Source organism: Patella vulgata, chromosome 2 (assembly GCF_932274485.2).
Source record: "Patella vulgata chromosome 2, xgPatVulg1.2, whole genome shotgun sequence".
Lineage (NCBI taxonomy): Eukaryota > Metazoa > Mollusca > Gastropoda > Patellidae > Patella > Patella vulgata.
In genome coordinates, this window is record NC_065880.2 from 24,653,946 (window position 1) to 24,667,002 (window position 13,057).

A 13,057-nucleotide genomic window follows, 5' to 3' on the forward strand; every position below is an offset into this window, starting at 1 on the left:
AATATTAAAATGAATGAAATTATCAAGTAATAATATACTGGTTTGAGTGAATTATGAATATTTTACCGGTAATTTTGTTAATGACATTGCAACACAATGGGCTCATTCCAATGTTGAAAATGGAAGACACATGTGATGTTTATTGTCCACAGGCCAACAATACTTGGTTTCTTGGACCAACAAAATATCCTCGGTAAGAGTGGATATTCTGAAATATTGGGCTTTTTACGTCAAGGATAATTCTCCAATTATTAGTACGTATCACACGATTTTTAAAGCCCCCACCCACACACCACCCACCCCACCCTTTCAAGAGTATAGATCGGATTCCTGGGTTTACGTTCCTGCAAATTTCTAAAAATTAATAACAAAAAAACAGATATAGTATTCCATAGAATTATGTCTTTGTATTTCTAAAAATTAGAAACGTCTGACAATATCTGTATTACGGCCAGTGTTTGATATTGTCCTTACAAACTGGGTCATTGATCCTTTAATTGTTTTGATGGAAGTTATAGCTATAATTGAGGTCTCTGTTATTTTTCCTGTCTGCTTCAAGTCTCTAAAACCGTAACACATTAGATTATGTTACAATATAACGTTATGTTATCAGACAATGATTATACGCCCACCCGCAGCACATTGAATGGTGGCCTTTAAGTTGTCAGGGGCAATAACTGGGAGAATGGGACAATATAAATGTGGGCCATTAACAAAAATAATTAATATTAAATATTATAAGTTAACCGGTTAACATTTATGCTATATTGTATGTCCACCACCGCTTGTGCAGCGAGCGAGAGAGAGGTTGGACTTGTGCAACGAATAAGGGTAGAGTTCGGGTAAGCCTTATAATGGAGGATTGGTATTTAAAAGACAATATTGGTGTCAGTCATTATAAAATATGTGATAGAACTGGTTAAATTCATTCCAAATATTATTTTAACACAGAGATCATTGCTACGGGAGATGTGTAACAAGCACGTGAAGAAACGGGAAGTGACTCCAAACATGACAAACACGAGTTATCCTTCTATATATATCTGATTGAAGTAACGAGCGTAACAGACAGACGATCGAATTTCATTTCACTGATAATTCAGTTGAAGTTGAAAAGTTATTATATGGGATGGTGGGAGGGTATCTCACAATTCAAAAATAGAATTGGCTGTCACTAGTATAACGGAAACGGAGAAAAATAGAAAAAACCGGTGCATTCACCCGTTTTATTCATTCTGTTCTTAATACAAACATGGTAATGCACGGACATTTTTCTAATTTGTTCGTTATCTTTTATCTAATGACAGCCAATTCTTTTTTTGAATTGTCAGATATCCTCTCACCGTCTCATATAATAACTTTTCATCTTCAACTGAATTATCAGTGAAATGAAATTCGATCGCGTGTCTGTTATCGCTCGTTACTTCATTCAGTTATGTAGTAGGATAACTCGTTTGTCATGTTTGTCGCCACTTCCCGTTTCTTCACGTGCTTGTTACACATCTCCCGTAGCATTGATCTCTGTGTTAAAATTATATTTGGAATGTATTTAAACAGTTCTATCATTCTTCAAATATATTGGACATCGAAAATACTCGACGAAACCTATAAAACCTATGAAGGAGCTTCTAATTTGTACTCCCAGTGATATGTAAGTGAAAAGCAATTTCAGATGAGAGCCCATACCTTGGTAGGCTATAGTTCTGGTTCGTATAGAATATACGTACTGTTCATTTCCCCCCGCGTGTCACAGTTCAAGTTGATTTCAAACACAATCTGATTAAAATACCGATCTAAATTTAGTTTCGTTTTTTTTATACATTCAATGGGCTACACTACATTAAGATCTGACAAGTTGTATCCGAAGGTCGTGTCAGGGGTCGTACGAGCGGCTTTTGACCCAATGACGTCAGACATTGATAATCAGCGTTGAAGCCTACAGTTCCGTGCATAACACGCCACGACGTCGCCATAACAGACGGCCGTTTCATTAGCTTATCCCTCACTTCAACAAAAACGCCGGTAATATAACAACTCTTCCAGGTCCTAGTGTAGTAAAGAAAAGTAAAACGAAATTTTGAACCATAAAAACGAAACGAAATAGGATCTGTGTTTTAATCAGGGTTGTTTCAAACATTCACTTCAAAAAATTAAAGATAAAAATTAACAATGAAATTAAAACCCAACCAAAATAAAAAATATTCGATTAGGACGTCGATGGTTAGTTCATGATAAAATATGTTGTGGGGCTCTACCCATGACCTTTATATTTCCAGGCAATTTTATGCATTCTCCGACTTGCGTTCTCGTAGCTATTTATAAATCGATTACTATTTTTAACTGTGTATCGCGAAGTCTTTTAAGTACAGTTCGCAGCGCCACCTATGGGATTTTTGATACACTAAACATATGTATACATCAATGTCATCTTGATCTATCAAATTTTCAAGTGATTGCTGTCAGCTAATTTAGATGGGAATATAACATCAACGAATAGTCAACATAAAGTTTCTAGTATGCTCATAAAAGAATACCGAATATGTATGCCACTGTCAGTTGACGAGGTAAATATAAAACCCAGCATTTTTCATCTAAAACCCAATTGTATATTGTTATTATTGATTTACGGTTTCTTTTTCTTTCCCCTGTCTTGTAGATAAATTTAGGTTTTTCGGTATATGCAATATAGTTTATACCAATGACTATGATGTCAGTTAGTCCAATCATGTTTTAAGCTTTTATAAACTATATCCATTTTCATGGATTTTTTATAGATAAACCTACTTATCTTGATCTAATTAATATTTTGATTTGTTATGTAAAGAGAAAGGTGTGGACTAGGCTAGCCCAAGACATGGTTATAGATTCAATTAATGGATTGGTTATCTATATTCGAAGGACCATTAAGCTGTTGTCAGTGTGCCATATCATTGTTTGTAAATCATTTTAACACAAGGAAATAAACCAATCTCCAGAATGTATGATCTGTCATAGCTTTCTACAGGAAATTATCAACAGTCAACACTCCGCATTTTATGAATAAATTAAACATGTCTTCTTACTATTATTGACATTGTTATACAGCTTGAATTTTTAAATTTTATAAAAAATAGAGTTCACTGATGCTTGAAACTAAAGCAATCAACATTATTTATTTAGATGATTTATACTCCTGATTTAGAATTTCAGCTCAGCTTAATAATGTTGTAAACAATTTTTATTTTGCATAAGCGTTGGTGCATAGCAGTTTAGTTTAATAGCGACCAAATTAATTTTAAAGCACTTGTCTGGTACAGGTACTTGTATGCAAAAGGCATAGTTGATATTAAGATGTTAATATATGCATGTAGGTAGGCCTACTTCCACGATTAATTTAGTTTCGTGTGGAATGTGTTTGGATTTTTGATAATAACATGAGTTGAACTACTAAGGGTTTTAATTGAATAGTTCTTGTGCCCAATTGAAAGTATAGGCCTTCATGTACATCAAAGAATTTTGTGTTGGGATGGGTGTGTGGAGAAGAGAACAGTATTTTTTAAAGGAAATATCTTCATGTAAAAATTAAGGGTCACATGCTTAAAAAGATACCTTTCCTTGTGCAAACTGTTTGATTTGATGATATATTTGGCCTAAAAACATATTCAAACTAATTAATCCATCAAAGTTTTGCTTCAAATCCTTCTCAAAACATTGTATTCATGGGGAAATACCTTATTAAAAAAGTAGTCATGTTTATGACACGTGACTTGGCTGTCGCTGTACTTAGCAATGAATGTGAACTGCGAAGCCAGAGGAGAATTCATTGCATATTAAAGACGATGTTTTCTCTAATCACTGTCCATTTATCATAAATATCGAAGCTTAATTATCCACTGCCCACGTCTTTTTCCATGGTTATTATCTCAGAAACTGTTGTACGTTTAAATCTCTTACTTTTTTCTAGTCTACTCACCATCACGTTTATAAAAAATCAAGCACTCTCTGACACTGAGAGATCAGACAATCTTTGCGTGCAACCTTTGACATCACTTGAGCAAACAGCCCTTAATCGTCAGACTGCCAATTAGTGACACCCTCTCATTTTTGTCCTGTGCGTGCTCCATGGGTGCTTTTCAAGGAATCCAATCCAGTATTTTTCTAGAAAGTTTGGGTATCTCCACTTTCCATATACCAAAATTGCCATACCATCCGATAGATACTTTTGTGGGAAAGTATTTTTAACTCATTGAGATGAGAGCTTCAACTTTTCACCACTGCAGTGTTCTATCATCCAGCTCAATGAGATGGGTAGATCAGCTGCATTTGGCATGGTCGCAGTAAGATTAAGAAGGATTAATCTGATAATAAAATGCTTCATTATTCACTCTTCTTATATGATTACTGAGGGGGTGGGGCGCTAGAGAACACTGTATTTTGCCATAGAGCATGTTGCCGCTCTTGAAAGCTCTGTATATCAATGAGTATTCTATTTTCATCAGCCAGTCATATTTTAGCCATAATAAAGCAATCATATTTCATAGCAAAATTAAGTCCTTCATATCAATACAGGTAGTTCACGTTTTAATCTGGACACCGGATTCAGAGAAAATATGTCAGATGCCAAAAGTAGCACATCAAAAATAATAAGATTGTAATCAGATTGAAAAATTTATTATGAATGATTTTCAGTTACATGAAATGTTTATAATGAAATTAATGCACATATATACTAAGATAGAGCTTTTTTATGTCAGCTTTTAAATTCCATGTCACGGATAATATGCTTGTCAATAAATGACAACATCATTCATTTTTCCATTAACTTTATCGATCAATCATGTCCTTATAAAGATACCTATTATATGTACCATTTGATTAGCTTCTAGCGTACTCATACTGGCACACCCATGAATTATTAATTAAGCTTACGTGTGACCATATGCTTAGTTTGTTATAATTGACTCTTTTGTAAGTATTTATGGCACACACACATACATTACGCAGATCTCTGATGTTGGACTAATGAAGTCGTTTGTTGTATTGATAATGTTTATCTTACTACTGGGTGTACAAAATACCTGTTTTTACGGTTACCAGAACAACCCTATATTGTTATTCAACTCTTACTTATTTCTTTCAATTCCCAGGCCTTATAACTCAATCCTGGTGTGATTTTCTATATAGACGAGTTCCAACACTGAAATTTCGGTATTATTTTCAAATACTGTAGGCCTACTCAGTTATTACAGTAAGCTTGAAATACTTGGAATAATACAAACCCCACGATAAATGATATAAAAAATTGGAAAGATTTTCAGACCAACTGACCCTATTATTTATGCCCAAGTAGCATAAACACAGGTATATTTATTTTCGGCCTTATATTAAATTGTCATTTGATATTTTCTAAATGCAAGAATGAACACCTGCCTAACCTCATACATGTAATTTTGCCTGATTCTTCAATTTTTTCTCAATTCTAAAGAATAATCTGCACTTAAAAGAAATGATTGAAACAAAGAAATTTACATAATTAGTTCCAATAATTACAAAGTTGAACTCGGTTTCTCTTCTATTTTTAATTTCGCCAACGAAATTAATTTGATGAAAGAACAAATAATTTTGTGTAAGCTTGCATACTTTATTAGATCTATGGCCTTTCTGCCAATGGGAAACTTAATCATAGTAATAATTTTTTGTAATTAAGTTTTTCCATTTTATATCCTCTTCAAAACCATTCTTTATTTTACAATGTTTACATATTATTTGTAAGATGTTGACATCTTAAGGACCCCTGGTCATGTTTTATTTATTTAAAAGTATGTTGTTTCTTAGATTTGTATGTGAGCATTAATCAGCTTAATACATTTACATACCGATGCTGATGACAGAGGGCTAATACAGACATTTTTCTTATTAGAATTTAACAAGGTGATGCTATCTTGATTTTGATGTTCATGGATAGAAACAAGTTATTCTTTCATATTAAAAATGCCATTTACAACTCCTGTAGTGACTGACATTTTAGCAGATTTCAGGCTTGTCTATATTTGCTTTTAGTTTGTGCCTTTAAGAACCAATCCTTTTATTGTTGTTATCGTTAGGCCTCAATCAAAAAATGTAGTCTGTAATTCTCTTCAACAATCTATTGTTCAATTTCTCTTACAAACTCTTTAAGTGATGTATAAATCTGTTTTTCTTCTGCTTTTAAAAACTAGGCCCATTGAAAAATATGTCTGTTGGTGAAACTAAAAGTAATCACATGATTAGAAGGGATTGCACTATTAATTTGAGTAATTAATAGAAATGTCATTAATTTGCAGAGGTGATGTTTCAATATATTTTGATATTGCATCGCATGATATTAATTATATTTAAAAAAATGAAACAAGCTTTGTAGAAAATATATGATTTAATTTTAGTGTTCTTTCTGAAGGACTTCATGCTTAAGGGTCTAATTATTTAGGAACAATTTTAGAATCAGTTCACCTTGTCGGATCTCTAACCTTTTTTAACTGCATCATAGCTAATATGAGAGATTGACAGATTTTTGTATACTTGTAGTCAAGAAACGCTCTTTTTTTTTCAGTATAAAATTGGCCAGTTGTATATGGTAGCGAAACACAGCAGTGAACAAAGTCAGAAAGGAGAGGGGGTGGAGGTGGTGAGAAATGAAGCATGTGAACATGAACAGCATGGAAAAGGACAATATACAGAAAAACGGGTTCACTTATCTAGGTGAGTTATTTGGTCTTTCTTTGATGCTAGGTTAAAACAAATATGGTCATAAAGTTAGAGATTCGAATTAAAATCTGGAAAGTTATATTCCTGATCCATTTTGGGGGTATTAAACAGTGCTGATACCCAAACTATAGAGAATGTATCTATTTGTTTGGATGGTATGAATAATCCAAGTTACTTATGTAGATTGGAGTTAATGGAATAAGTAACAATCATGCTTCTGGTCTATTTTGGTACACCAGTGATTGTACTGATATATCATGTTAGTTTAGTTGTTATGTTAATATATCCGGTGAAATAAAACTTAGTTAACCTTTCTTCCTTTAAAAAAAAACCCTATCTACATGTAATATCATTAGATGGCCAATAAACATCATTCAAATGATGAACTGTGAACAATGAAATGAAAATTTCAGTATTTGTACTTTCACACCCAGTTGTTACGTAGACCATATTTGAACTAGAAACAGACAGGAGAATTGTTATTTAAACACTGGAGAAGATACCTGCTCACGAGAATAAATTAAATACATGTGGGCGCTATATTTAATCTGATAAAGAGATGGGAGTTAGAAGCCCTTCATTGAAGACTAGATAAAATCTGAAATCCGATAAATGTGAATAAATATTAAAGATAGCCACACAAAGCTTGGAAATATGCCCACACAACAGCTGTCTCAAAAAAATGATAGGCATAGACAGAAGCTTATCCGAATGAAAAACTTTGGTGTTGACCCAAAAAATTATCTGATCTTTATTCTGTTCACAAGCTGGAAAATCCCCTTAAAAAGTGTAGCTTCTATTGACAAGCCAATCGTTGACTGACTTATGGACTGACAGACATGGGTGATCACATAATATGGCCACACTGAAATATGGGCCTATAAAAATTAAATGGTACTATAATTCTTGGGGTTTTTTTTTCGTTTTTTTAGTCGATTGCCTACATGGCTTCAGTCTTTCATTCCGAAAATATTTTATGTAACAGAAAAAGCATGGAACTACTATCCCTACACAATAACAGGTAAATATTATTGTATTTTAAAGATATATTTCCTCAATTTTATAAATATATATGTTTCAAGATTATTCATGGAAATATTTTTAATAATCTACAAATTTTAGCATAGCCACATACCGTTTATGTATATCACTTGTAAGAATAAGAAATGATGAGCGCTGGTGTAACCTAGGAATGTGTAAAAAATGCATGGATTCACTGAAATTTCAGCAATTGGCCTTGATCCTTGATGATCTGTAATGATTAATGTATTAAATTTATTGTGAGGTTATCAGAGAATTGGAGTCAATGATTTAATTGTTCCTGTTTATTACAAATTAGTTTGAATATTTGACCCAATTATGCTTTAGAGAACAAATCTTTAAGAAAAATTAATATGAATCTGATGTAGACCGAAATTACTGCTAGCAGATTCAAGCTACATTATAGGCCATTCACAAAATAAATCTTGTTTCCTGTAAAAAACCCAATCTGGCTTGAATCTATTATTATAATTATATTACTAGACACTAGTGTTTGATGTGCTGTGGATTTAACGCTTTATAAAGTCACATTATTATTTTGTTTAAGTGTTTTGTTGGTGGTGGCTTGTTCTTCTTTTTTTGTGTCATGTTTTCATATACAACCACCTATACAATTGCATACGTCAAACAAAGATATATATTTTGTGAATGCTTTATTTACATTTACATGTAGTTAGAAACCACAAGATTAAAAATCCCCAAAACATCTGCATTTGCTACATGTATGAATAATCAATTAAATGATATAAATAATGTGACTTTCTAATTTACACAATAAGAATTTTTCAAGTGATTTTTCTATGACTTATTTTTTTCATTTTTTTTTTTTTCATTCATCTTGGGATTGTTCTAAAGAATATACAGTAAGTACTTGTTTTCTATATACATACTTCAGTTCAGTGTTGTTCAACACACACACGTACAATGTACGTTTATATTTCAAGAAAATTTAAGTTTGTATAAGTCGTCTTGAATGTTTAAAGTAATAACATCATGTATGTGTAAAGGAGTCACTGTGACTCGTTGACTATGGTGCTGACTCGTAACTATTGTCGATCCTAATGTTGACTGAGTAAAATACTCAGGATGGTACCAAAAAAACCCTGAGCTCCCATGTATACCATGAGTACCATGTGCATGTTAAAGATCCACTGCCAGTTGGAAATAGAAATAAGAGTAGGTTATATCACCACTGTCATAACATTTCATATGTCCATCTTCATTAGTTCAGTTGGTGCACCACATTTCTTGTCATTTCTGATATACTGATGTCTGGAATTACACATTGTACAATATTTATAAATAATAGCCTTGATCAAAATATTTATTATCAAGTTAAAGATACATTCCCGGGTACAAACTGGGTAATTTGATGATATATTTGGACTAAAAACACATTCCAACTAATTAATTTATCATAATTTTGCTTAAAATCCTTCTCAAAACATTGCAATTGTCAGGGAATACCTGGCTATAAAAAATCGATCAAAAGAGGTCATGTTTGTGTCACGTGACACAACGGGTGTGAAGTCGGAGGAGAATTCATTGCACCACATTTCTTGTCATTTCTGATATACTGATGTCTGGAATTACACATTGTACAATATTTATAAATAATAGCCTTGATCAAAATATTTATTATCAAGTTAAAGATACATTCCCGGGTACAAACTGGGTAATTTGATGATATATTTGGACTAAAAACACATTCCAACTAATTAATTTATCATAATTTTGCTTAAAATCCTTCTCAAAACATTGCAATTGTCAGGGAATACCTGGCTATAAAAAATCGATCAAAAGAGGTCATGTTTGTGTCACGTGACACAACGGGTGTGAAGTCGGAGGAGAATTCATTGCATACACAAGACGATGTTGCCTTTATCGCTGACTATTACAAATATCGAAGCCTAATTAAATTGTTGGATTATCCACTGCCGTCGCCTTTTCCCGTGATTTTTATCTCAGAAAGTGTTGTACGTCTAACTCTTCATAAAATTTATCAACATGTACATCCAGCGCTCAATCTCCGCGTGCAACCTTCGACGCCACGTGTGCAGACACACCTAATCGTCGAGCTGTCGATTAGGGAAACCCGTACATTTTTGTCCTGTATAAGCTCCATGAGTGTTTTTCAAGGAATCCAGTATTTTTCTAGTAAGATTGGATATTTCTACTTTCCATATATACCAAAATTGACTTTTATTGGAAATAACCACCCGATAAATACTTTTCTGGGAACGTAGCTTTAACACTGCATATTTTGTTTATTTTCAGTGTTCCTTTATACCAAAATTCAGTGTGTGTATTGAAACTAGGTATGAAGATAACAATGGCTCTTCTGACAATGTGAGTTAACTTTTTAAAACTAATTTTTTTTGAAGTTCAATTTAGATCACAAATGAAAAATAACCAAGTTGATTAAAAAAGCTATGGGCAGTTGTATGATAATTGCTTTTGACAGAATATTAGTCCAGTTTCAATGTTTTTAGGAACAGAATTGCAGCTGTAATATCACTAGGGACCGGGTATTATTCAGATTTGATGAAAAAAGGAAAGAAACTGAGCTTGCCATCTAGAATCTAATACTCGTATTCAGTTAATAGATTGCCATCTAGAAAGTGTTAACTGCCGTCGTCAAGATTCATCAAAAAACGTCCAGTTTGTGCTACGTGTAGTTTAAGAAACACTGTTTAGTTTTGACATAGGTCGTCTAGTTTATGAAACTAATATCAAAACTAAACTAAATAGTCATAAACTAGACAACCAATGTCAAAACTAAACAGTGTTTCTTAAACTACATGGTAGCAGAAACTGGGCATTTTTTGATGAATCTTGATGGCATTTAATACTTTCTGGATGGCAATCTATTGGATACATGTATTAGATTCTACATGGTAAGCTCAGTTTCTTTCCTTTTTTCATCAAATGTGAATGATACCCGGTCCCTAGTGTATATTGACCTGTATTGATGTAACAAACATGATTTAATAATATGATCATTTACAGTGTATGTTAAATAGCATTATTTAACGCCCACTTCCACCATATTGATATCGTCGCCGACAACCATAAATTATTACATGATGATAATATATTATAGGCTTACTTATCATTGAATATACACTTAATAGACTATTAGGCCACAGTTAATTAATTGTTTGTTTATCATGACCACCTGCGTGTCTTGTCATCCATAATAATTACATTCTTCTATAATGATTTGGTCAAATTGACATGTAGTGGGGACACAAATTTATCCTATAAATTATAAAGGATTGCCTTCCAACATGAAAAATGACAATAAACAATTGATTAATACAGCCTTACAGATGTTAATTATTTGCCATTAACTGTACCTGTTAATTATTCAGAAAGCAGATGTTCTTTTAGAATATATACATTAAGGTAATTGATATATGAGGACAGAAATCCGTTGTTGATGTGTTAGATATGAAATTGATATGATCTTTCCCTGAATAAGCAGATGTGTGGACATATTTATTGTGTAACTTCTTTGAGCAGCATTTAGCAATTGGTATACCCAATAAACACAATAACATATAATGGAACACAATCACTTTTAATTTAAAGCGATGTTTCATGAAAGGTCCTCTTAACGTTTAAGCGCCATTTCTTTGTGCGTCCTCTTATCATTAGTTTTATAACCTTGAGAGTAGGGTTCGGCGATCATGAAAGAAATATAGTGATAATTTATCATATATCACATTAAACAATATTATCGTGATAATTTAAATACATGTGTGTCTTAAGATGTCAAATTTTGAATACTTGGGCAGAAAATCATTGCTTAATGTCAAATTATTGTTGCTAACGTCGGTAAGATGCCATGATGGATATTTTACCCCGTACCAGCTGGCTGGTGTAATGCTATTTTTACAGATGAATTTAATTCTATCAATAGAATGTCATACAAGTTAGTCAAAATAAAATATTAATAACGATAACATGTAAACATAATTGGCAGGGTTCTAAAATCTGATTTCAAATATTTACAAAACAGTGACAGATGCGACTGGGGTAAATATTGTCCAACCTTGACTTTGCCAAACAAGTATTCCTATATTACGAGTCCTTGCATCAATCGTGACCTCTCGCATTACCATTTCGTCTTCGTACCATGCACTACAGCATCACTTGTCTTGAGAAGGTGATAATATAGCATATGTATTATCATCAATACTGGGACACGATAATTATCATATCACGATAATTTTGGTTGTCACGGTAAACCAGTTTTTTATAGACAAGTTCGATATGATAAAATCGCTGATGATTTTATCACGATAAACCTAGAAACCGGTATATCGCCCAACCCTACTTGAGAAGAAGCTCAGTGAAACATCACTTTAAATTAAGATAGTAATTGTGTTCCAGTTTATGTTATTTTTTCTATTTTTTGTTGTGTAATTAATGGACACACATTACATTAATTCAAAGAGAAGTTTATTTTATATCAGTGTTAAAACTATATTATGTCAATTATAGAAGAAAATGTCTATAATTAGAAGAATACCTGTAAAACTATATAACGTCAATATAGAAGAATATCTATAAGAATATCTGTACAACTATATAGTTAATATAGCAGAAAACCTGTAAAATCAATTAATAAATCTTCCTGAATAAGTAAAAGATAATATCTATATTATTAGCTTGTCAAGTTATCAGCATGATCTATGATATTTATTGAGCGCATCTGCTTTGTAACAAGTATAATTGAAGGTGAATAATTAAAGATGCCTTCCCACGTTAAAGCTGTGTGATTTGATATATTTGTACTAAAAACATATTCAAACTGATTGATCCATCAAATGTTGGCTTCAACTCACCCTCAAAACATTTCAATCGCAAGCAACTACCCCAAACAGCCTTATTTAGCGAAGTATTCATTTTCGGATTGTATTTTTTTTTACTCACTGTCCAGTTACCAAAGTATTCATTTTCGGATTGTATTTTTTATTACTCACTGTCCAGTTACCATAAATATTAAAGGCAAAGTAAATTCTGTGATTAGCCTCTGCCAACTTCTTTTTCCACCTTTAATTCCAGAGTACTATTATGTACGTTTATCTCTCACTGTTCTCACAAGTGTTAGCCATTCGATCAACAAAACCAAGCACACCCTATATCATTTTGAAAACATACCCTTACATTTTTGTCCTGTGGTTGTCCCATGTGTTGTAGTACCATGGGTCTTTTGTCAGACGTGGAAAGCGGACAAGCACTAAAATCTGTCGCCACATCCTACGTATGACCCATCCCATGCATT

The 13,057-nt window shown here is 32.7% G+C and overlaps 1 protein-coding gene across 1 annotated transcript in view; it reads left to right on the forward strand.

Moving 5' to 3' along the window:
- Nucleotides 1–2,407: 2,407 nt before the first annotated feature.
- The window catches only part of LOC126811829 (cytoplasmic phosphatidylinositol transfer protein 1), a 31,078-nt gene continuing 20,428 nt past the window's right edge, over nucleotides 2,408–13,057 (forward strand). Inside the window, exons 1-5 of the mRNA XM_050537758.2 lie at nucleotides 2,408–2,564; nucleotides 6,569–6,717; nucleotides 7,656–7,744; nucleotides 8,620–8,627; nucleotides 10,042–10,113. Of these exons, the coding sequence (XP_050393715.2) occupies nucleotides 2,517–2,564; nucleotides 6,569–6,717; nucleotides 7,656–7,744; nucleotides 8,620–8,627; nucleotides 10,042–10,113 (366 nt within the window). The 5' untranslated portion in view covers nucleotides 2,408–2,516. The remainder of the gene's footprint in view (nucleotides 2,565–6,568; nucleotides 6,718–7,655; nucleotides 7,745–8,619; nucleotides 8,628–10,041; nucleotides 10,114–13,057) is intronic.